Source organism: Phodopus roborovskii, unplaced genomic scaffold (assembly GCF_943737965.1).
Source record: "Phodopus roborovskii unplaced genomic scaffold, PHOROB, whole genome shotgun sequence".
In the NCBI taxonomy this organism is placed as follows: Eukaryota; Metazoa; Chordata; class Mammalia; order Rodentia; family Cricetidae; genus Phodopus; species Phodopus roborovskii.
Genome location: NW_026126539.1, coordinates 444,478 through 471,308, shown reverse-complemented (window position 1 = coordinate 471,308; position 26,831 = coordinate 444,478). Strand labels below are relative to the sequence as shown.

The 26,831-nt window shown below is 36.9% G+C and overlaps 1 protein-coding gene across 1 annotated transcript in view; it reads left to right on the top strand.

Moving 5' to 3' along the window:
* Positions 1-26,831, top strand: part of Gpr149 (G protein-coupled receptor 149) — a 72,517-nt gene that overhangs the window by 2,244 nt on the left and 43,442 nt on the right. The window contains exons 2-3 of the mRNA XM_051198664.1: positions 29-221; positions 11,474-11,922. Coding sequence (XP_051054621.1) covers positions 29-221; positions 11,474-11,922 — 642 coding nt within the window. The remainder of the gene's footprint in view (positions 1-28; positions 222-11,473; positions 11,923-26,831) is intronic.

Below are 26,831 nucleotides of genomic sequence, written 5' to 3'. Positions count from 1 at the left end.
CTTAAGTCTGAAGTTCTTTGCTTTTCAGATCCACATGGTGGTAAAACACGTGGTGGAGCTTCAGAGCCTTCCGGTCGATACACTCAGCTTTCTTCTAACCCTGCTGGCCAGCGTTGTAACCCCAGTTTTTGTCTTGTCCAAACGCTGGACCCACTTGCCTTGTGGCTGCATCATCAACTGCCAGCCAGATGCCTACTCCATTGCATTCGATGGGAAAAAGCGTAAGTCCTCCACAGTGGCAGAGGGGGAACCATGCCTATACTCAAACACAGCAAAGTGGTCTATTGGGAAAGTTACAGGGGTGGGAGGCAAGGCTCCTAGGACAGATGCACATGGTAAATAACCAGAAGAAATGATAAAGTTTTAGCTTAGTGTTGGAGTAAGTTTTAAACAACCCTGAGAAGTATTTATTCATTCATGACTTTTTAAGTTAAGAACAGGGGTGTGAAGGAGGATCATTCAATTCAGCTCTTTGATGTGAACATACATCCTTATATGTTAGCTCCTTCCTCACTTTCATCCTACAGTAGAAAATCAATCCCTCTTCCCAAGTCTCCATAGGAGGAGCAGAATCGCTGAGCAGCCTGAGTTTGAAAAGAGATTAAACTCCTCAAAGAGCTTAAAACTCCCTCCCTGAGCTATAACCCACTCTTATTCAAAAGAACAGTAAGAAAGGTGTTTTCATTATTTTGATGCCTATTTTCCCCTAAGGTATTGGAAAAGTTTTGCAGTATATAACTACCTTGCCTGAAAATAGTCTCCCAGTAAATGCTAACTTTGTTCCCAGGTTCTTAGAAACACATTGCATCCCTTACACCTATCAATAAGCAAAAATCCCCAAATTTAAAAGAGGGTGGGGTTTTCTGGTTCTTGTGTTTGCACCCAAGATTCTACCCATAAGAAGTTGTTTATGTTGTTACAAGGAGAAAAGGAAGGAAGTTGTTGCTGATTTCAGAGGCTGCAGGATTAGAGAGAGTAAGCCTGACCATATCATTTGCTTAAAAGAAACAGTATGATTCCTACTCCTCTCAATGAAAAGAGGACATGGGTAGAAAACAGGACAAGACCCCGAATGGCCTATGCATTTTGATCTACTAAAAATGAAAGGGCATTTTTGTCATTCTGGATGAAAGATACATACTAGACTAAAAAAAAAAAAAAAACTGGATGATTCCTTAGTGTGTGATCAATTAGCTTCTGTTAAATGTCCCTCTCACTGAATAAGCAAGTATATTTTCTTTAACAGAGAACAAAGATTAAATTAAAACAGTTCATTTCCAATTATTTTACGGTTGTAAAAATTGGAGACTATCAAAGTATTTTTCTGTAACCAATTGAATAACAAGGTTATTTTTACAAATATTAATTGCTGACCATCTTCATGTATTGATTATATTAAATTGTTGAATATTTAGATATTTCCAATTGATGAATATATTTCCATTGTTAAAAATATCATTGTTTTATTAGTAAAAGGTGGCAAATTTATTTGTCTTTAAAGTAACTGTATAACATAATAATGATGTAATTTTAGAGCTTAATAGCTAAAGTAATAACCACAGAGACAACCGATTGTAAATTATATGCACAATTTACAAAGGTATGTAGCAGTGAGAAATTATTAACAAGCTGGTTCTAACAGTTGGCAAATGTTACTGCTATGTTATTACATTAGTGCAGTGATTCTTCCTTATAAAATTTAAGATTGTGAGGGAAGTAAGCTCATGCCCACGGAAATAAAGTATTGGTGAAGTGGGTTAGTCAAATGTATTTAAGATCTGGGAAGTAGCCTTATCAGATTTAATTAATATCACAGCAATGTTACTAGCTTCTCATTCAAATTACCAAGTAACAATTGCATCATCCACACTACACATTCTGGGAGAGTCCATAGCCAAGATTGCAAAATCTGTAGTCACATTAGCACCACACTGGATATAAAAACAAGCCTTTCAAGACCAAAATAATCACTTTCCCCTAAAATCACTATTATTTTGTTAATGTTTATTTTAGAATTCCAAAAGAAAAAAGTTAGCTTTGAAGGCACATGGCATGTTTTCTTTTTCTTCTTTTCACATGTGTAGTGTGCATGTGTGTATGCATACATGTTCACATGAGTTTGCAAGTACATGTACACATGTGTGTTTGTGAAAGCCCAAGGTTGGTATTGGGAACAGTCCTTGATTTCTCTCCATTTTTTTTTTAAACAAGGTGTTTTCAGTCAAACCCAGAATTTGCCAATAATACAACTAGTGCTAGTCAGACTGATGCCTGTCTCTACTCCCAGATAAGCCTCTACACACACCCAGCATTTGTGCTTGATGTGGTTTCTGGGGTTCTGAACTCAGATATTCTTGCTATGTGACAAATGCTTTAAGTGTTGAGCCATCCCCTTAATCCCTGAAGAAGGTTTACTGAAAAAAAGAAAAGGAAAGATACAGTGGCTTTAAAAACCACTGTGGAGCTGTGGATGATAGCTTGGTTATCTTTTACTTAATAACTAATACCCATTTATAAGTGGATACATACCATGTTTGTTTTTCTGGGTCTGAGTTACCTCATACAGGATAATTTTTTTCTAGTTTCATGATAGCATTGTTTTTAACAGTTCATACTCCATTGTGTAATGTACTACATTTTCTTCTCTTGAGGGATATCTAGGTTGTTTCCAGTCTCTGGCTACTATAAATAGAATAGTTATGAATTTGGTTGACCAAGAGTCCTTGCAGTAAGATGAAGTATCCTTTGTGAGTATATGCCCAAGAATGGTGTAGCTGGGTGTTGAGGTAGATTGATTTCCACTTTTCTGAGAAATACCCATATTGATTTCCAAAATGGCTGTACAAGGGGAATGTTCCCCTTGCTTATCCTTTCTAGCATAAGTTGTCATTAGTACTTCTGATCTTAACCATCTGACAGGTGTAACATGGTATCTCAGAGTCATTTTGATTTGCATTTCTCTCATGGCTAAATATCTTGAACATTTATTTAAGTGTCTTTTGGTCATTTGAGATTCCTCTGTTGAGAATTCTCTGTTTGGATCTGTATCCCATTTTTAACTGGATTATTTGGTTTTTTTTTTTATGTCTAGTTTCTTGAGTTCTTTATATATTATGGAGATCAACCATCTGTCAGATGTGGGGTTGATGAAGCTCTTTTCCCATTCTGAAGGGTGCCATTTTGCCTTATTGTCAGTATCTTTTGTCTTACAGAAGCTTTTCAATTTCCTGAGATTAAGTAGCAATTAATTGCTGAGAAGCGATTAATAAATGGGATCTCATGAAGTTGTTTCCTGTGCCACTGTGTCTAATTTTGCTTCCCACTTTTTCTTCTATCAGGTTCAACTCCCATGAATCTATAAGGAATACCCCACCTATTCCTAGCAATGTTGAATAGGTAGCTTGAACTGATATTCTCTTGTAATTAGATTGGTGACTACCATAATTATCATCAGAGAACCTTCATTCAGTGACTGATGGAAACAGGTATAGAGATCCACAGCCAAACACTGGGTCTCTGAAAAGAAGAAGGAAGGATTGTATGACTGGTTGGGGAGTCAAGGTCATCACAAGGGAACCCATACAGACAACTAACCTAGGCTCACAGGAACTCACAGATACTGAACCAACATCTACAGAGTCAGCAGGGAACTGACCTAGGTCCTCCACATATGTGCCATACTAGTAGTCTAGCTTGGTCTATCTGTGGGATGCCTAACAGTGGGAATGGGACCTGATGTTCTGGCAGGCTTTTAGGAACCTATTCCTCATAGTAGTCCTATCTCATCTTGATATTTCGGGCTTTGTTGATACCCATGGGAGGCCCGCCCCTTTCTGAACAGAAACAGAGGAGTGGATTGGGAGGGGGACAAAGGGGAGGTGAGGGAAGAAATGGGAGGAAAGGAGGAAGGGAAACTCGTCAGGATTTAAAATAATTTTAATTTTAAAAATGTAAAAACAAACCCCCAAATGTTGCTAGAGAAATTCTAATTTAGACACTTACTAGTCAAATAATTCCATTACCTTTTACTATCCAGACAATGCCAAAGAGAATATAGTAAGAATGTGTGCTTGTGGTAGGAAGCACCACTACTGAGTTTTCTTTGCTAGGCGTTCTGTGCCCCTTATTGTGGCTTATACTTTGGCAGAACAGGTGTTGGCCAGATGTATGAACTCATTGGAAGTTTCATATTTAATTGTTTGTTCTTAACAAAGAAAAATGTTCTTCTGCTTATATTCTTTATCACTGAACTTTAGAGGCAAGGGTGGAAAATATTTCCTTTATTCGTCCAAGCATACTAAAGATACTCATATCTTTCAATATGAGAAGATGTGAGTATATGCCTGTTTCACTAAATGAGGGCAGAAAGACAAGCAGCCGGAGAATAGCTAGCAGAAACAAAGATTCTCTTCTGTTTTGGAAAGGAGTTTTTATATTATCTCAAAATAAAGTTTTTATGTAAATTTTAACATAGCAATTTCATATAGTGTAGATATGATTTTTAAACTCATATTTTCATATGTCATATTTTCAGCTTATTTCTTCATTAATCAGAGTGCCTGGTAATATAGGTGAAAATTATTTTATAAGCTAATATAATTATTATAAAATTTTAGTTGGGAAGAGATGATTGACACTTGGTCCAGGGTTTGAAAACAACAAAGGTGTTCTTTTACAGATTTCTCAAGTATCAGGCTATATTCTTCTAATCTTCAAGCTTCTTGAAAGTTATTAATCAATTAAAGCTTCTTTATTCAAAAGTTTTAAAAATGTTTATATTGTATATATATGTGGTGTGTGTGTGCAGATATGTGTGTGTGTGTGTGTGTGTGTGTGTGTGTGCACTCACACATGCACATACACATGCCATGGTGCACATTTGGAGGTTAGAGAACAACTGTGCATTTTGTTATTTCCTTCCATCTTTTCATGTTTTCCAGGAATTGGAGTGCCATTACCCACTAAGTCTTCTGGAAAAAAAAAAAAAAAAAACCTTTACAAGCAGCTCACATACATTTATTATATTTATACACACACACACACACACACACACACATATATATATATATATATGGAGAGAGAGAGAGAGAGAGAGAGAGAGAGAGAGAGAGAGAGAGAGAAAGGCCAGACATTCTACAACTTTCAAATGAAGAAATTCCTCTTGAATCATACTTCATTCAACTGGTATCACTGAGTCAGGCCCTCCTGAACCAAACATTCCAGTCATCTCCAGCATGGTTTCTACATGTTGCTCCACCCACTCACAGTCATCTGTCAAGGAAGTGGTTATGATGTTCGTATCCCTGTGCTTGGATGCTGAGTAAGGTACAAAAATCCCAAGTTAATAACCTGTGAACTAGATTTGGGTCAAAGACATGGCTTTTCAAATATAATATTTTTATTAATTCTTTGAGAATTTATTATTATCATATTTCCCCACTCATTATCTTAACTCCTCTTAGATCTACTCCCACCTTCATAGCCTCCCTCAACTTAATGCTTTTTTTTTTTAAATAGCCCATTGAGTTCAAGTTGTGCTACCCATGTACTCCTGAGTGTCGGACCAGTCTCTGTATAATAGTTGACATACCAGGAACCATATCCTTCAAGAAAATTAACTCTCTCTTTCCTTGAGAAGCTGAAGTATAACTTTTGATCTGTCTTTAATAATTAAAAAAACCAATTTTTAGTTAAATCCCAGAATCGTAAGATCATGTTTTTTTTTTTTAAATCAAATATGTGTATGTGGTTTGATCTTGAAAACTAAAAATAGCTGGCAGTGCTACTCCCCAACAAGTGGCCAGAACTGAGGAACCCTAATGAGATTCAGAGTGCCCCATTATCTATACTGCACTAGACTATCAATTATCATTTTTACCTAACTGGCTCCTATAGACATTCAAATTTTTCCCTATCTATTATTTATAATTTAAAAATGACATAATTTTTCTGCTTAAGGAAACTGAAGGTAATCTATCTGCTAACATTTCAGCCAACACATAATTTTGATTATTAACTGTTTTTTCGTGTGTGTGTGTGTGTGTTTATTTCTCCTGTGTTCATGTGAAGATGGAAATATGTTGGTCTGTGTATGAGCATATAGAGACCAGAGGCTGATTTCTCATGTCTTCTTTTTGCTTTCTGTTTTACATTTTGAGGCAAGGTCTCTCACTGGACCCAGAAATCACAGTTTTGGATAGACTGGCTAGCCAGGAAACTTCACAGAGAAAAACTCCAGTGCTGGGATTATAGACAAGCATCATTGGTGCCCAGCTATCACATGGATCTGAGCTCAGCTCCTAATACTTAAGCAACAGTTTACCCACAAAACCATCTCTCCAGCCCCTTGATTTTTGTCTTTAACTCAAACAATGTCAACTGTTCAGTATTCTATCAGTTACCTCAGCCAGGGTTTACCATTGGTGTTAAGGAAAAACTTTAGAAACAAAAATTCAATAAGTGCAAAACATTGGTTTGTTTTTTTTTTTTTTTTTTTTTTTTTTTTTTTTTTTGTTTTAATACATGGACAGACTCTCTGACCTAGAAATGTCATGCCATGCCTCTCTGCTGCCATTTTTATGTTTCTTTCACAAGTTTGAGCAACAGTAAATTGACTTCATATGGAGGAAATCACTTGAATTCTATGGCCAGTTAATTTTAAATTTGAATCATTTTGTAAGATAAGTAATCAAAGGTAGCTTTTCTCTACAAAAGAGGATGGATAGCATTTCTGTTATGTAGTTCTACGATAAAACATGACTGATCTATTACCTCATAGTGACTATGGCAACCTTAATTACTTGTATGTGTGATGTCTAATGTATTTGTGATTGCATGTGTAAGAGTGTGGAGGTAAGAGAATGATTTTTGGGAGATAGTGCTCTCCTTCTATTGTGTGAGTGAGGACAAGAACACAGGCCATCTGACTTGAATGACAAACATGTCTATATACTGAGTGAGCCATTTCTTGTCTCTTCAGACCTCCTTGTATGTTCCTGACCTGGAAGCAGATGTTTCAATAGCACATTCTGATCATGCCTTTAAAAGTGTTACACATTTTTTACTGTCTGTATGTCAGTTGCAATACATTGATACTATACAGCCACGTAGAAATCACAAAATTCATGTTTTTATGAGAATCCTTATTTTCTTAGCAGTTCTAGACTTTAAATTTGCCACTTTATATTTCTTGAGTTGGAGGAGCAGCTCAATAATTATGTCATCCTTGTAGTTCCTCAGCTTTCACTCTTAAAGTAACTTACAAGTTATAATTTAACTTTACTGGAATATATTACTGGAAAAGTAAAGTATAATTTATAATGTCACAGTATACAGAATATAATCATCTTCTACCTTTCAATTTTTGAAACAAATTTTTCTTATTTGTGTTCTGACTCACACAAAAATGAATGGAATTGATAAATTCTATTTCTCAGAAAGAAAAACTGGGCTGTAAATCTTTGGCTCTGGGAACATTTCAGTAATAGAATGAGCATGTGAATGCCACTAGATTGTATTGCAAAGTAAATCAAAATTTATGTATTATTTCCATAAAAACTTTATAGCTTTTCACCATTTTTCCACCAAAGATAGCTAATTGCCTAACTATAAAGCATTGAGCTATCAAAACAGAAAGTATTCTTGAAATAAACCATGTTTTAAAAAGTGAAAAACAAACATCTAACATCTAACTGCATTTAGTACCACATTGATATAACTTGGACATGGTTTCTCTCTAGCTTTAGAGGCTGTCTCATAGAGATTCTCCTGCCTCTGCCTCTTAAGTGCTGGGATTAAAGGTGCACACCACCACTCAGTGATATAACTTAATTCTTAATAGTTGAAAATTATCTACTATTGACTAATATTCATAAACAAAAATGTACCACTTTCTGCCACCACACTCTCCTCCAAGATTTTGAGCCATACCCACCAATTAATAGTGTGATATTTGGAATGCTTGCTCTTTTGACTGTTTAAGTAATATAAATTATATATCCTTGTCAAACTTACTGTAATTATTCAGACTTATGAATACTCTAAAAAGGCCTCCTTTCATAGAATTATATATGCATTCATTGTTTAGAAATATATATATTCTGAGTTATGAGAAATGTACATGTTGCCAAATATGGTGACTCACATCTATAGCTCCAAACTTGAGACATAAAGGTGGATATTACAAGGCCAGCCTGTGCAACCTATAAAATTCAACAGCAGCCTTAGTGACAATTGGAGAGAGAAGTTTTATTTATTTATTTATTTATTTATTTATTTATTTATTTGGAGTTTAAAAGCTACATGGCAAACCAAGGTTCAATTTTTTAAATTAATAATTTTCATTTAAATTAATAATATCATTTTATATATCAATCCCAGTTCCCTCTCCTTCCCATCTTCCCATACCCCCCCCACTGATTTCCCATCCCCATCCACTCCTCAGGAAGGGTAAGGCCTTCCATGAAGGATCATCAAAATCTGTCAAGTCATTTGGGGTATGACCTAAGCTCTCCCACATATTGCTAGGCTAAGGGAGTATCCCTCCATGGGAAATGGGTTCCCAAAATCAGTTCATGCACTAGGGAATACATCCTGGTTCCATTGTCAGAGGTCCCATAGACTTCCCAGTCCTCCTAGCTGACACCCACATTCAGGGGTCCTGGTTTGGTCCTATGTTGGTTCCCTAGCTGTCAGACTGGGGTACATGAGATCCCACTGGCTCAGGTCAGCTGTTTTTTGTGAGTTTTCCCAGTGTGGTCACTCCTCTGTCTCTGAAACTGGATTCAAGGAGTTTGGCTCAGTGCTTAGTTGTAGATCTCTGCTTCTGCTTCCATCAGCTACTGAATGAAGGCTCTAGGATGGCATTTAAGGTAGTCATCATTCTCATTTTTAGGGGAGGGCATTTAAGACATTTCCACTATTGCTTGCATTCCTAATTGGGGTCATCCTTGTGTCTCTCTGTACAATTAATTCCCTAATGCCAGATTTCTCTTTAAACCTATAATGGCTCCCCTTATTGATGTGTCTCTTTTCTTGCTCTCCTCTATTCATCTTCCCATTCAATCTTCCTGATCCTTCATGTTCTCCTCCCCCTCCATTTCTCCCCTCCTCCTTTTTCTAACTCCATCCCACATATCCCAATGCTCCCAATGTGTTCAGGGGCTCTTGTCCCTTTCCCCTTCCCCAAGGACCATGTATGCCTTTCTTGTGGTCTTCCTTGTTTCCTCGTTTCTCTGGAGGTGTGAACTGTAGTCTGATAAACCTTTGCTCTGTGTCTAATATCCATATATGAGAGAATATATACCATGTTTGTCTTTCTGTGACTGGGTTACCTCACCTAGGATGGTTTCTTTTAGTTCCCATCCACTTGCCTCCGAATTTCAAGATCCCATTGTTTTTTCCACTGAGTAGTACTCAATTGTGTAATTGTACCACATTTTTTTTTGTATCCATTCTTTAGTTGAGTTGCATCTAGGTTGCTTCCAGGATCTGGAAGCAAGTAATGCTGCTTTGAACATAGTTGTACAGATGTCCTTGTATGAATGTGCATGCTTCAGGTTTATGCCTAAGAGTGGAATTGCTAGATCTTGAGGTAGACTGGTTCCCATTTTCCAGAGGAACCACCATAATGATTTCCAAAGTGGCTGTACTAGTTTGCACTCCCACCAGCAATGGAGTAGTGTTCGCCTTTTTTCACATCTTCTCCAGCATGAATTGTCCTTGGTATTTTTCATTTGGGCCATTCTGATGGGTGTAAGATGGTATCTCAGAGTTGTTCTGATTTGCATTTCCCTGATAGCTAAGGATGTTGAACTATTTCTTAAGTGTTTTTCAACCATTTTAGAGCCCTCTATTGAGAATTCTCTCTTTAGTTCTGTACCCCACTTTTTAATTAAACTATTTGGTGTTTTTGATAACTAGCTTCTTGAGTTCTTCATATATTTTGAAAATAAGCCCTCTGTCAGATGTGGTGGTGGTGAAGATCTTTTCCCATTCTGTGGGCTGCCATTTTTGTCTTGTTGACTATGCCTTTTGCCCTACAGAATCTTCTCAGTTTTAGGATGTCCCATTTATTAATTGTCAATCTCAGCATCTGTGCTACTGGCATTATGTTCTGGAAGCAGTCTCCTGTTCCAATTCATTCAAGAATACCTTCCCTTTCTCTCTAAGAGGCTCAGTGTTGCTGGATTTATGTTGAGGTCTTTGAACCATTTGGACTTAAGTTTTGTGCATGGCAATAGATATGGATATATCTGCAATCTTCTACATATTAACATCCAGTTATGCCAGCACCATTTGTTGAAGATGCTTTCTTTTTTCCATTGTATAGTTTTAGCTCCTTTGTCAGGAATCATGTGTTCGTAGGTGTGTGGGTTAACAGGTCTTTAATTTGATTCCATTGGTCTACTGTCTATTGTTGGATGTGTTCTTATCCTGTCATCATTCCATCTCTTCTTCCAGTGGGTACAAGTGGGGTCTCTCCCTCTCCTGATGAGTATGGATTCAAGGCTCTATTCTCACCTCTCTTCCAGAGGGTGCAGGGTTAAGACAGGAATGGTGGCTGATGCTGAATGATTTCTTCTGCCACCAGGTCCCTCTGGGGCATTCGGGGGCAGGAAGGGTCTGATGGTCACAGTTTAAAGGACTCGAAGAGGGAAAGGTGGGCTGGAAGAGCCCCTGGTACTCACCTCTCTAATGGAGGGTAGAGAGCAAGATAGGAATGGCTACCAATGCTGGATGTTTTGTTCTGTCTCTAGGTCCCTCTAAGGGGATTCAGTGGCAGGAAGGGTCAACCTTGATCTAATTTTTAATGTGTGCATTTGTAGACATAAATGTCAGAAGTGGTATAGATAAAAATTCTTGAAGTGACTATATCTTCATAATAGACCATAATATTTATTAAGGCTATTTTGTAATGCATTTCTAGGACAGTAGATTATAGTGCTTTCCAAAGTAAAGAAATTTATAGAATGAGTGAACTGGGGGCTGAAGAGATAGCCATGGTTAAGAGCACTGGTTGTTCTTAGAGGACCTTGGTTCAATTCCCAGCACCTACATGACAGCTCATAACTGTCTGTAACTCCAGTTCCAGGGGATCTGGCTCCTTCACAGCAATGTGCATAAAATAAGTTTAAATAAATTATTTTTTAAAATGGTGAACTGATAAAACTAAATATATTTGAGAGTTTTCTTAGTCACAGTTAAATTTTAGTTGTATGAAATTACCTTAAAGGCTGAGTCTTTTAGATGGCTACTTTTCAAGCCACTCACAATGTAAGAGAAATTGGGCCGAGAGTAATAAGACAATTGAATTTTGTAAAACATATGACTTTGCATACATTACAATAAGTAACTGAAGACATTTTAACTCTGAGTAATAAAGTAAATGCAGTGACTATTCATGCTCACTATTTACATGCAGTGTTGTTTATATCTTCCCAACTAACTGTGGAATTTTATTATTTTCATTCAGCAAAGAGGAAAGGCTTTGAATTCAATCTGTCATTCCAACAAAGTTATGGAATCTATAAAATATCACATGCAGATTACTGTGAGGATGATGGAAATGTCATATCCTATCACAACCTGAAGAACTATGAGTGTGAAGCTACCAAGGAGCCTGGAGGAGACAACCACAATGTCTTCAATGCCATTACAGTAGAAATCAGCACCATGCCACCCTTGGACAGCAACACGCTGTCAGGCATCAATAAGTACACCAATACTGACATACTAGAGGCCAAACAAGACTTGATTGAGGAAAAGAGTGCTTTTCCTGTTAAAACAGAAAGCGAAATTAACTATGAAGAAACCACCTCTTTTGAAGGTCCAGAAAGACGGCTGTCTCATGAGGAGAATCAGAAGCCAGATCTTTCAGACTGGGAGTGGTGCAGGAGTAAGTCAGAAAGAACACCTCGCCAGGTAAGTTAAAGGCTCTCCTACCTAGCAAATTAAAAACCTAAACAAGAGCCATATGTAAAGATGATGAGTTTACCCCTTCATTTAATCAAACCCAAGGGTGATTTCACTTGTTTCAATTGCTTTCCACATCTCATTTTTATTCCAAGACCCTTGAAATACCCCATTTATTTATTTTTCTTAGTTTTGCATTTCCAGTCAAAATTTACATATTTTGGTGTCACTAGATATACATGAAGTCTTTGGGAAGTATAAGGCATTTTATTTTAACCTCAAGTAATCTGGTTAAATTCAGACTGTACTCCAGAGCTAAAGCTCCTGCGTCCATTGGTTAAATTAGTTAACATGTGTGTTTTAATTTTTCATACACACACAAACATGCCTTATTTCAGGATTCATTCCTCCATTGTTTTTGTTTTAACTTCTGATTGAGTGCCTACTCTGTCTTGTGGTGAATGTTACCTGAAAATGTACAACAAATAAACACTTTCTTTCCCAGGTTTTGGTCATGGTAGTTATCACAAGAGAAAAAGCATACTAGAACAATCTGTTATGGATCTTTTTTTTATTATTTTTTAATTTAAATTTGAAACAAGCTTGTTTTACATGTCAAACACTGTTCCCACTCCCTCCTGTCCTGCCTTGTTCACCCCACAAACCCCCATCTCATCCCCTTTCTTCTCCCCAGGGAGGGGTGAGGCCTTCCATGGGCAAGCTTCAAAGTCTGTCATATCATTTGGAGCAGGGTCCAGGCCCTCCCCCATGTATCTAGGCTGAGGGAGAATCCTTCTGTGTGGAATGGGCTCCCAAAGTCCATTTGTATACTATGCATAAATACTGATCCACTACCAGAAGCCCCATAGACTTAGGGAGTCTGAGTCAGTCCTATGCTGGTTTCCAAGCTATCAGACTGGGGGCCATAAGCTCCCCTTTGTACTCCACAAAATTTGAGAATTCAAAGGAAATGAACAAATTTCTGGATAACTATCACTTACCAAAATTAAATCAAGAAGAAATAAGCAATTTAAATTGACCTATAACCCCTAATGAAATAGAAGCAGTCATCAAAAGTCTCAAAAATAAATAAATAAATAAACAAACAAATAAATAAATAAAAACTCAGGGCCAGATTGTTTCAGTGCAGAATCTGTCATGGATCTTACTCATGTCTTTTGTTGTCTTATTTTATCACAAATGTGTCTTTCCAATACAATATGATATTTCTTTTTCTAAGTTTAAGTTTCTCCAGACAATATGACATTTTGTTTTCAGCAAACATTAAATTATTTACTATTCTAATTTCCATGCTGTCAAAATATTAAAAATTATCTCAAATATCACAGTTTACAGCCATCACTTATAAGATTTTGTTACAGGAACTTCAAGTGTCTATATCTAGAAAAAATGAAAGACCAAATCCATTTGATCCTACTAACAGCACTCTTTAAAAAGTAAAATTACACGTGGAAATTTGATGAATCTAGGTAGCTTTCAGTTGTAAAGATTTGCTGTTGCATATTAACATTATGACATCTATAATAAGCAAGTACCTTAGGAAATTTATATAAAATAATGACAGTGAGAAAGATGATTGATGGTCAAGTAAGTCGGTGATACAAGGCTTAAAAAAAAAGCCATTTGACATCAAGTATAATACTGTCAAACTTTAAAATAACAAGAAACACTCATGCTGTAGATGGATGTGTTGGCATGACCATATACTCACAAAATTAATTTTGATTTTCAGAATTAACATTAGGTAAAATATTCATTTTTGATTTTGTAAAGTATTTTAAATTTTTTATTATAAATGTCAACAAAATACAACTGGAGGTGGAGGGCTTACCAGAACTTTTTTTCCCTAAGTTTTATATTTTTACATCTTACTAATAACATCACATGGATGTAGATGCTGACATTTCCATTTTTAACCTTTTCTTCCAAGTAGCTTCTTTGCTTTGAAAACAATAACTTAATAGTTTACAGAGTGATGTCCTGAGATTAGAAAACACTGCAGTTGCTATATGAGAACCTTACCTATTGAAACATTTAGGCTTAGTTTATCAGTTGTAGATAACACTGAAATTAGTGTTAAACCTGAGTAAAATATTGCTTCATGTTGGACTTCCATGTAAATCTTCTGGGGTTCATTCTTCATGTGTTGGAAGGGAGAGTCAGAGATGTCTGAAACATTTAATTAAAAATTTTAATGGCATAACTTTGTTTGTGAACAAAATGATAGCTTGTCCAGACCTAAAATCCCATCACTTATGAATTATAAAAACTGAATGTGAAATCACTTAGCAGTTTGTGTGTCATCTCCCTAAATACTAAGCTCTTAAAATTACCTATGACTCCACTTTTCTTTTGTTCTGGTATGTTTTTAGGGTTCTACACTTGCTCATTTGTTCTTATAAATCAGAAACAATGATATCCTACAGATATGACATGTCTAATGTGTTCACTACAGTATCTGAAAGTATTTTCTTAGGTCAGGAAAAATACAGAAAGTGCATTCTGAAACAATTCAGTGTTTAGCTGTGGGTGTTCCCATCAGCTACTAGATGAGGGCTCTATTATAGTGGATAAGTTAGTCATCGATCTCATTATCAGGGAAGGACATTTATGATAGCCTTCACACTGTTGCTCAAATTGTTAGTTGGGGTCAGATTTGTGGGTCTCTGGACATTTCTCTAGATTCAGATTTTCTTCAAACCTATAATGGCTCCCTCTTTTATGCTCTCTCTCTCTCTCTCTCTCTCTCTCTCTCTCTCTCTCTCTGCCTCCTTCCCTCTCACTCTCCCTCTCTTTTTTCTCTCCCCTATTCCTCCCCTGACTCAATCTTCCTAGTCCCACGTGCTTTCATCTCCTCCCCTTCTCTTTCTCCTAGCTCCCTCTCCATTCACACACCCTCACTCCCAATATGCTCAGAAGATCTTGTCCCTTTCCCCTTCTGTGAGGGACCTTATATGAATCTTAGAATCCTCCTTGTATCCTAGTTTCTCCATAATGGCTTCCTCTATTATGGAGGAGGGATAAGAGAAGGGGTCAAGACCAGGCTACAGAAACCCACAGAGACAGCTGACCTAAACAAAGGGGTCATGGACCCCCAGACTGATAGCTGGGAAACCAGCAATCTACCAACTCAGACCTCCTGAAAGTGGGTCTCAGTTAGAAGACCTAGGCAGTCTAAGGGACCTCTGACAGTGGAACCAGGATGTATCCCTGGTGTACAAATCGACTTTGGGTGCACATTCCCCATGAAGGGATACTTCCTTAGCCTAGAGGCAGGAGGGAGGGCCTAGTCCCTACTCCAAAAGATATGACAGATTTTGATGTTCCCTCCTGGAAGGCATCACCCTCTCTGTGGAGTGGAGGGGGGATGGGATGGGAGGGGGGTCGAGGATATGGGAGGCAGGGAGAGGGAACTGGGATCTATATGTAAAACAAACAAACAAAAAATAATAAATATACATATGGGCTACATGTGCCTGTCTTTGCACTGCAATCCAGTACCAGGGCTTTATCTCCTCCCTTTTTCTACCCACATGCTCCCTGATCTTTCCACCTTTAGACACTGTACCATGTGGAATCCCTTCTGGACTCTGGCACAGTTCTGGGTCCTCCCAGTCTTCTGGTTCTTGAGCCACATCAACCTCTTTTCATCATAAAGGCTGTAATTGAGGGTTGAGGGAACAGACGACCCACCACATCACATACTCAGCAGACAAAATGGGCAAGCAGTTGGAGATGTGGCTCAGTGCTCAATAGCATCAGATTCAGATAAGAACTTATTTTAAAGTCACTTGTGAATCAGTCAAAATATATTCTTATTTTGTGTAGCTTTCAAGGAAAAAATACATTTTTGTCATTTAGACACAAAATTCAGTAACAGCATGTGTTCCTAAAATATTTCAGTATTACTGTTCTGCTAAAAATTTTTCATAGATTTGTAGGCCAGAGTGTCAATGCACATGTTGAATACTTGTAAAAGAGAAATTGGGATTGAGTGGATTTAAATTGGGGGCCAACATATTGAGACAATAAATGGACGTCCATGGGGTTCCTGTGAAAATTATAACTGCAGTTCTCTCATACAAAATCAAACTCCCAAGTTGCTCAAATGCCAATAAATAGAAGAGGGAGGAGAAGGGAAACTTTAGCCAAGCATGGTAGAGTGCACATTTGTAATTCCAGCACTTGAAATACAGACAAGAGGATTGTCAGCAGTTTGTGGCCAGCATGTTCTTCCTATGTTCCAGACCTGTCAAGGCCACACAACAACCTCCTATAAAAAGTAAAAAGGTAAAAGAATACAAATAATATTTGAAATATAATACATAAATACAAGTGCTTGGGCTCTAATTACTAAAGAATGAACAAATTAATTATTCCATTTAATGAATGACCAATTAAATAATACTACAGGAAAATAAACTGATAAACATTTTTTCTACTCTTGAAAAAGTACAACTGTTCACATTTTAAAATAAACTATTAAAAAGCTAGAAGCCAGTGTTTGCTGTGACACTGAGAGTTTAATAACTCCAAAAGCTAAAACTCATCAAGTAATAACTATTGACATTTCTAACTAAAATTACCAGAGTCAAAGAAAATCCATTTCTACCTCTATCTCGAGCCTCTACTGAGTCACTCCAGTGCAGATGACTTCTGTGAGTTTATATATTTTATTTTTAAGTACTTCTATTCATTTGAAGTGGTTAGTTCATCACTCAGAGGTCAGAGACCTGAAAAACAGCACTAATAAAGGTAGCTTTTATTGCTTTAGTGTCATAAAAATAATATGGAATTATCACATATCACTTAGAAAATACTCTCACTCCAACCATCCAAACTAAAGAAGCATTTATTTTGTTCTATAAATATCAAGCTCTTTTCCTAGAACGCAGTTTTGCTTTTGACAAACATGCCACATATGCTGTTATGGAATCTATATTGATTAATTCACCAGAATTGATTAATTCACAAGAATATCTTTCAACTCCTATTTCTGGCTATTATGAATAAAACAGCATTGAACATTGTTGATCCAGTTTCCTTGATGTAGGATGGAGCTTCCTTTGGGTATATGCCCAGTAATGGGATAGCTAGATTATGAGGTAGATTGATTCCCAACTTTATGAGGAAATACCATATTGATTACATAGCTATTGTACAAGTTTGCACTCCCACAAGCAAGGGAGGAGTATACCTATTGCTCCACATCCTTGCCAGCATGAGCTGACACTTATGTTTTTATCTTAACCCCTGACAGATGTAAGATGGTATCTCAAAGAAGTTTTGATTTGCATTTCCTTGATGGGTAAAGATGCTGAATATTTCTTTAAGAATTTCTTGGCCATTTGAGATTCACCTGTTGAGAATTCTGTTTAGATCTTACCCCATTTTAAAAATTGGATTGTTTGGTTTGTTAATGTCTGATTTCTTGGGTTCTTTATATATTTTGGATATTAGCCTTCTTTTGGATGTGGAGTGAGCAAAAATATTTTCCCAATCTGTAGATTGCTGTTTTGTCCTCTTGACAGTGTCCCTTACCTTGCAGAAATTTTTCAGTTTCATGAGGTCTCATTTATTGATTATTGTTATTAGTGTCTATACTACCAGTATTCCGTTTAAGAAGTTGTCTCCTATGGCACTTCAATGTAATTCCCCATTTTATCTTCTATTAATTTCACTGGATCTAGTTTTATGTTGAGTTCTTTGGTCCCCTTGGACTTGAGTTTTATGCAGGGTGATAGATAAGGATGGATCAATTTGTGTTTTTCAACATGCTGACATCCAGGTAGACCAGCACCATTTGTTGACGATGCTTTCATTTTTCTATTGTGTATTTATGGCTTCATTATCAAATCAGATTGGTGTGTGAATTTACATATGAGTCTTGGATTTGACTCCATTGATCCGCCTGTCTGGTTTTATGCCAACACTATGAAGTTTTTAGTACAATAGCTCTGTAGTAGAGCTTGAAATCAGGGATGGTAAGATCTACTGAAGTTCTTTTATTATACAGGATTATTTTAGCTATCCTGTGGTTTTGTTTTTCATATGAAGTTGAGTATTGTCCTTTCAAGATTTTTAAAGAATTGTGTTGGAATTTTGATGGGGATTGCATTGAGTCTGTAGATTGCTTTTGGTAGGAATCTACAATCCATGAGTATGGGTGATCTTTTCATCTTCTGATATCTTCTTCAATTTCTTTCTTCAAAGACTTGAAGTTTCTGTTATACAAGTCTTTTAATTGCCTGGTTAGAATTATACTAAGATATTTTATATTATTTGTGGCTATTGTGAAAGGTGTTGTTTCCCTGATTTCTTTCTCAATCCATTTGTCATTTGTGTATAGAAGGGCTACTGATTTTTTTGTAGGTGATCTTATATCCAGCCAATTCACTGAAGGTGTTTATCAGCTATAAGAATTTTTGGGGTCCCTTATGTATACTATCATATGATCTGCCAATAGTGATAAACTTCTTTCGTTCCAGTTTGTATCTGCTTGATCTTCAGCTGTCTTTTTGCTCCAACTAAATCTGCAATTACTGTATGAATAGTTGTGAAGAGAGTGGATAGCTTTGCTTGTTCCTGATTTTGGTGGAATTGCTTTAAGCCTCCCTCCATTTAATTTAGCATTAGCTTTTGGGATTATGGGGTCTATATTGGGTCTGTATTTGTCTAATATTGATTTGACCTTTGACCTTTGTAAGTGGTACCTATTGAGCTATTGAGAAATTTGTCTTTTTTTTTTATTTTCCAATTTTGGCAGTACTTGTGTTTTTGTTTGTTTGTTTGTTTTTAACTAAGACCTAGTTATTTGTATTATTTTGGTGTCTGTTGTTATGTCACCCTTTTCATTTCTGATTTTGTTATTTTTGGTATTCTTTCTCCATCCTTTAGTTCTATTGGATAAGGGTTTGTCCATCATATTAATATTCTCCATAAACCAACCTTTCCTTTCACTGATCCTTTGTATTTCTCTTTGTTTGTATTTTATTGTTTTCAGCTCTTGGATTATTTCTTGCTATCTACTCCTCTTGGATGAGCTTGCTTCTTTTGTTCTAGTGCATTCAGGTGTGAGATCTCTCCAATTTTTTTAATGTAGGTATTTAGTGCTAAAACTTTCCTCTTACTACTACTTTCATTGTGTCCCATAAATTTGGGTATGTTGTGCATTCATTTTCATTGAATTCTAAGAAGCCATTAGTTTCTTTCTTTCTACCTTGACCTAGTAGTCATTCAGTAGAGTCATTCAGTTTTCATAAATTTGTACATTTTCTGCTTTTGAAATCTGGTTTTAATTGTGATGGTATGATAGGATGCAGGGCTATAATTCAACTTTCTGTATCTGTTGAGACTTGCTTTGTGACCAAGACATGGTCAATTTTGGAGGAAGTTCCATGAGGTGCTGAGAAGAAGTTATATCCTTTTGTGTTTGGGTGAAATGTTCTGTAGATATGTGCTAGGTCTGTTTAGTTCCTAACTTCTGCTAGCTTCAGCATTTCTGTTTAGGTTTTTCTGAATGGCCAATCCATTGATAAGAATGGGGTATTGAAGTCTCCCACTAATAGTGTGTGAGGATCAGTTTGTGATTTAAGCTTTAGTAGTGTTTTTTATACAAATGTGGGTGTTCTTGTGTTAAGAATTGAATAATCATCTTGGTGGGTCTTTCCTTTTGAGTGTTATATTCTTTCCTGTCCCTTTTGATTATTTTTGTTTTTTAGCCTGTTTTGTTAGGTATTAGAATGGCTATATCAGCTTGTTTCTTATGTCTATTTGTTAGGAAAATATTTTTCCAATCTGTTACTCTGAAGTAATTTGGTCTATGCTATTGAGATGATTTTGTTAAAAATACTTTCGGGGCCTTTGAGTTGAGATTCTTCTCCTTCTTCTATTCTTGTTATTCTTAGGTTGGTCCCAGATTTCCTGAATTTTTGGATCAGGAATACTTTAGATTTAACATTTTCTTTGCCTGGTGTATCTGTTTCTTCTATCATATCCTTCAACACCTAAGATTCTGTCTTCCATCTCTTGTATTAGGTTGGTCATGCTTGTGTCTGTAGTTCCTGTGCACTTACCTAAAATGTCTATATCCAGGATTCCCTCTGTTTGGTTTTTTCTTTATAGCTTTTGCTTCCTTGTTCAGGTTTTGATCGGCTTTATTTATTTCCTTCAACTGTCTGTTTCACCTTGACTTTCATTTTCCCCAATTTCTTTGTTTTTCTTTTCCTCATTTTTTCAAAAAGTGATTCATTCATTTCCTCTTTAAGGACCTCTATCTTCTTCATAAAGTTGGTGTTCAGGTCTTTTCTGTAAGGAGTAAGGTTTTTCTGCCTGCCGCCGGTCTTGTTCCACAGCCGCGCCAACCCCAAATAACACATACTCTGTATTAGCTATAATGCTGTTAGCCAGGTACTACTTTCTTATTGGCTAGCTCTGTCTTAAGTATTAACCCATTTTTGTTGATCTATGTATTTCCACGTGGTCTTCTGTAATCTTCCATCGTCAGCCCATAGGCTATAGTGTGTTTAAGCAGGAAACCTTAAACTGTTTTCTTGTACTGGCAGTTTGTCAGTCACTTTTCTCTATGTCATGCAGACTGTCTGGCAGACCCTTCCATGAAGCAGGAACTCTGTAGCAATGTCCATCTTAAATCAGCAGTCACTTTTCTGTGGGTCCTGCATGTCCAGTTTATACAACATAAAGTCAAACAGTCCAGACAAGAGCAGTATTTGTCCAAATGGCTAGTGTTGCCATACTGGAAGTAAACCCCATAACAAATTTCTTCGATGTCCATCTTCCTTTCTAATACAGGTTCTGTTGCCAGGAGCAATTGTGCCTCATTGTCAAGAAAAACCCTAAACCATTTTAAATGCCATATTTTGTAGGTCTTTGAAAGGTTTGAAGAATTCCTATCTATCTCAAGTACATCTCTGTATATCTAGAAAATCTAACTCATCAAGCTATAAGTTTTGACTATTATAGGTAACTATCTAAAATCCGTACTAAATTATACATTATATTTAAATGAGCTATATAAACACAAGGCCTAAACAAGAGGAGAAATATACATATCACAAAATTGACATTAAATTGTATCAATAAATGAAAATCCATTCCAAAACAAAGTATTCATATCTATATCATAATCCCCTTTTTACCTTTAAAAAGATTGGTTATGGTCATTAACCATTTATAACCAAGCCCATTTAAAAGAAAACAAACATTTATAAACAATATTTGGGAATTTGGGCGTCGTTCTTTCCTGCTGGTAGCGTGCGCTCTCATGGGGATCCTAAGAAGACGCAGAAATCCTGGCTGTGGTCTGCAAGGCTGCCTTGTTCAAGCTGTTTTGAATGTTGGATCACCAGCGACTCTGTTTTAGGGGATTTGGCTTGCTCAAACCACAGCTTTTTATTTCCTGTGGAAACAAAAATAGAAATCCTTTACCCCAGTAACTTGTCCTTGAACTTAAGTTTTGTAGTGAAAGCATTTTTAAAATATATGAATTGAATTAATCCAGCAGTATTTCCTTTAACAGTCAAATGATGTAAAGAAAATATAATGCCATACAGTATACAGATTCTCTCTGAGCTTTTCATTTTTATGTAGCTTTACTATTATTCTCTTTATTCTTCTATTTTTTCATTTTTTGATACAGGGTTTCACTGTGTAACTCTTATCTGTCCTGGAATTTACTCTGCATACAAGGTTTACTTTGCAATCACAGAGATCTGCTTGCCTCTCTCTCCTGAGTGCTGGGATTAAAGGCATGTGCCACCACACCCAGCTGTTCTCTGTCTTTTTAAAACCATTTTATTTCTTTTGTCTCCCAAGCCTACATATATTTTAGAATACACTGTAAACCTTTAGAGGTTTATTAATGTGAATCTGTCTTTACTGTAAATCTTTATCTTTTTTAGCCATGAGTCTTTTATCAGGTAAACAACAACATTGCTGAAATGAAAGTCATAGTTGTTCCTGCTGCGGTTTATCAAAGATGGCTGTGGGTACCTTTACCGCCAGCAATGAAAGCTGTGGTCACTGCCCTGGTCAATGCTGCCATCCAGCAGGCATGCTGCCGGCTTGGAGATGTGGTCACTGCCATTGCCATCTTGCATACACACCAATAAATTGTTAGCAGTGCTTTTTTAAAGCCATACAGTTTTTTGCTGCTTATGCTGACTCAGGAATCTTCCCTTAAAGGAGCCATGGAAATTTTTGCTTGTCTCACACAAAACAGAGTGCAATCCAGAAAAATGCTGTTACCAAGAAACCTTGCTTGTTTCTGTTCTTTTGTTTCTAAAACCCTTTTTGTAGCTTTTGTTAAATTTTAAGTGGAAGTTCTTATTAGCCACATGGACACCATATGTAAGGTATAAGGTTTTTCCGCCTGCCGCCGGTCTTGTCCCGCAGCCACGCCAGCCCCAAATAACACATAGAGACTCTGTATTAGATATAATGCTGTTAGCCAGTTACTACTTTCTTATCAGCTAGCTCTGTCTTAAGTATTAACCCATTTCTGATGATCTATGTATTTCCACGTGGTCTTCTTACCGGGGAAAGGTGGCTAGAGGTTCTGCCTTTTCCAGAATCTCCATCTTGACTCTTCCTTTCTACTTCCTCTTTCCTCCTTGTCTCCTAGTTCCACCTATATTGCTTTCCTATTGGCCAACAGTGCTTTATTCATTAACCAGTATGAGAAACATATACAGAATGACATCTCCCATCACTTTTCCTTGTGCTTAAGCTCTGTTGGAATAATCAGGGCTTGCTGTTGTAGGATAGCTGGGCTCTTATGGTGACATAATGATCTGGCTGTAGTTGATTATGCTGGTGTGTAAGCATTTGTTTGTGGGGTAATTATAGGTCTAGGAACAGATTTCTGAGCTTGTCTTTGTTGTATGGGTGTTTTGTTCATTGGTTTCTGTTTCCTTTCTGGTCTTCTCGTCAGAGTGGGTGATGATATGATTAGAGGGACTCTACTCAAGTTGTAGCTGGAGTTCTGATGGTCTGTGTGACCTCTGATCCAGCTGGGATATGGTGATGGGTAGCATAGGGTACTGGAGATAAACTTTGTTGACATTGAATGGGGACAGACAGTGCTGGGGAGATCAGGCTACATGCTATTCTGGTGATTAGAAACATATCCTATGGTTGAACTGGATACCTTCTGCTGGAGTTGGGGCTGGGATACTTTGGGAGGGGGGACAGCTGTGTATGGACCAGGCAAGACTTGTGCTTGCTTTTTATTGTAATTATTTAAATTATATTTTATCACAATAAAATATTATTGTCTTGGCTAATTTTGTGCCAGTTTGACACAAGCTAGTGTTAATGAGAAGAGGGAACTATGGTTGAAGTAATACCTCAATAAGATTATCTTGCAGGCAAGTCTGTGGGGTACAGTCTTGATAATTGTTTGGTGAGGGAAGGCCTATCCCATAGGGCATGATGCCACACCAGACTGGTAGACCCAGATACTATAAGAAAGCAGACTGAACAAACCATAAAGAACAAGCCAATAAGCAACCAGTCAGAATCTGACTCCAAGTTCCTGTCCAGACTTTCCTCAGTGATGAACTCTTACCTGAAAAATTCAAACAAAATAAGACCTTCCTTCCCCAGGTTGCTTTTGCTCATGGTGCTTTATCACAGTAGTAAAAACACTAACTAAGAAATAGCATATCCTAGATCCCAATCCATTCATAGGGATCCTTATTGTATAATATATAGCTGCATTAATAATCTAATACAGACTGACAGTTGAGTCTACCACTCTCTAGGTTATGTTTAGCATTTTGCAATGAAAACACAATACTACAATACTACAAAAACTGTGTGTGTATATAATTCATGTGTACACACACACACACACAAACATACATACTTGTTGAAAATGCATCTTCAGGATAAGTTCCTAAAATTAAGATATCAGTGTCAAAGAGTAATTACAGTTATGTTAGGAATTGCCAAGTTGTCCTTTATAAGTATCATAAAAGTTGACATTCTCAGCACCAAAAACTTATGAAAGAAGGTACTTTTCTCACCACCCTGGTAAAAAAAAAATCTAGTGTCACACTTTTAATAGTATATGAGAAATAATAAGCCTGGTTTCTCCAAATAACATTTATCAGTTTAATAGTTTACATATATTTTAATGATTTTTTTTATTTTTTTTAATTTTAATTTTTATTAAGTTTCAGTTGTTTATTTTTAATTTATTTATTTTGTTTTTTTCAAGACAGGGTTACTTTGTGTAGCTCTGGCTGTCCAGGAACTTCCTTTGTATACAAGGCTGGCCTCAAATTCACAGAGATCCTCCTGCTTCTGCCTCCCAAGTGCTAGGATTAAAGGTGTGCATCACCATTGCCCAATTTATTTTCCCATTTTAAGAGATAGATAGCAGTTCTAGAAATACTAGATAACAGTCCTCTATCCATGATGTATACTGTGAAATTTTTTAAAAACATTTATCAATTCTGTTTTTATTGGTTTATTGTTCTTTTCACCATGGACAATGTGTATGGGAGGATGCATGCTATACAGTGTACATGGTACATGCATGTGAATGTGTGTGTATTCCTGCCCCTGCCTAGTGCTTACGTCTATGCATGCAGAGACCCAAGCAAGACATCACATGTCTTCCTTTATTGCTCTTTGCATTACTACCTTGATACAGGGTATCTGAACTAGAAGGTCACTTTTTTGCTAGGCCAACTGATCAATGAAAACTCTTAAAATCTATATATGTCTGCTACCTGGTGTCAGGTTACAGCATTCATAGCCATGCCTGGGCTTTTGTGTGAGTGCTATGGATTGAAGCACAGGTTGTCATGCTTCCAGGGGGAGCTCTCTCACCCACTGAGCCATCATTCCATGATTTTTTAATCTGTTTATTACCATGCAGACCCACAGAATGGACAAAATTAAACAGCATAAGAATGTTAAAAAGTAAAGAGTCATGTAAACTACTGGAGGAGCTGGATAGATGGGCTCAGTGGTTAGGAGCACTTGATACTCTTTCAGAAGACCAGAGTTCAATTGTCAGCATCCACACCAGGCAGCTCACAACTGTCTGCAATTTCAGCTCCCAGGGATCTTAAACCATCTTCTGACCTCCAAGGGCACCTGCACACACATACACATATGTATATACTCACACTGATCTCACACACACATACAGAGAGAGAGAGAGAAAAAGAGAGACTTTAAAGTAATAAAAATGAATCTTAAAAAAATGAACTCTTACTGAGAAAAAATTTTGAACTCCTTTGAAAAAGAGGGAGGTAATATCTCCAAAAATGAGATGAGTAATGTCTCATACTTCAGCAGTCACTTTTTCCTTTATGGCTTGGAATTATACTGTTTCCTGTAGATACTAATCATATGTGGTTTATCAAGTATGAAATTATTTATTTTTTAAATTTTGTATCTATTTCTTCAGTTACACTAGTTGCAGTTCAATGTTCACTATCCAAACACAGCAGGTGGCCACCATGTAGAACAACCCAACTGCAAGTCATTTCGATTGCTGTATATCTACCATATAGCCTTACCCTAGAACACAAGTATGTTTCTGGAAGCTTTGATTTAATAGCACTAGCACTAGAAACACACATAAGAATGAACAAACCAAAGCTTTGAGTGAAAGAACTGCATATAGAAGGGTATTTTCCATTAATCCATGACAGCTTGAACTTGGGGACTTATATTTGTTTTGATCAATTCAGGGAGGTACAGGGCCTCAACTTATATTCACAGGGCATATAGTTTTAAAAATTAATTGAAGGGATGTCTGTATTCTTTTTCCTAAAGAATACAACTAATGTAACTTTCAGGCTCTTCAAACTCTGCTTATAGTCCTACTTAAACAGCAATGAAACTGAAAGTAAATCTACACAAATGAAATGAGTTTTGCAAATATAATTTTCAAAAAAACACATAAAAACATTGACTCTGTAATATTTGGTGGCGCTTGAAAGCAGACACAATAAATTAAATAGTTTGAGGATTCATGGGAAAGTAATAAAAGTGTGAGGGATAGCTGGAGGTGATTATCAAAACACTGTGAAGTGTTTGCTTGTAGAAATGGTCTGTGACCTAGAAAGCACACCTGTGATCCCCAGAGATGTGACAGTATCCCCTCTCTCATCTCAAGGAATTACTATGCTCTCACAAACTGAAAGTTTATGCTTAATTTCCCCCTGCTTATGTGTTGGAGTTCACTATCTTTTAAAGATTTTAGTATGTGTGTGTCTCTTTCGTTCCCCCCCCCCGTGTGTGTGTGGGGGGTGCTCAAGTGCTCTAGAAGAGCAGCAAGAGACCTCAGTATTTGAGTCACCTCTGAAGCCCCTAATTTCAAAATTTAAAGAAATAAATTATGAATAAATAAATTTGCAAAGCTGATTTTAAAGGGCATCTGCAGCCTTGGGTCTCTCACTATTTTGTCTTCTGTCTTTGGCCTACCAGAACCATTCTGCCTCTCATACTTGCTGTTAAGACAACAGTTACCCAGCCACTCATGGCAGCATTTCACATGTGTGCTAAACATTGTTCCTCTCTACAGCTCTTTTTATGATAGCTCTGCTTGCTTTTAGTTGCTCATGGCTATTTAAACTCTCTGAAACCAAGAAACAAGTAATTTCTGGTTGTCTTTGGTCTTGAAGAAACTCAAGTATAAAGCTTCTCTAAATGCATATTAAATCTAAATTCATTTCTTTGGAAGACACAGCACACTAATTCCTGACGTGTTAATTTTTTTTTCATTTAGATTTGAAGCAAATTTGTTTTACATGTCAATCCCACTTCCTTCTTCCTCCTCTCCTCTCTTCCTCCTCTCCTCCCCTCCTCCCCCAACCCCCATTCCATTCCCTTTCTGCTCCCCAGGGAGGGTGAAG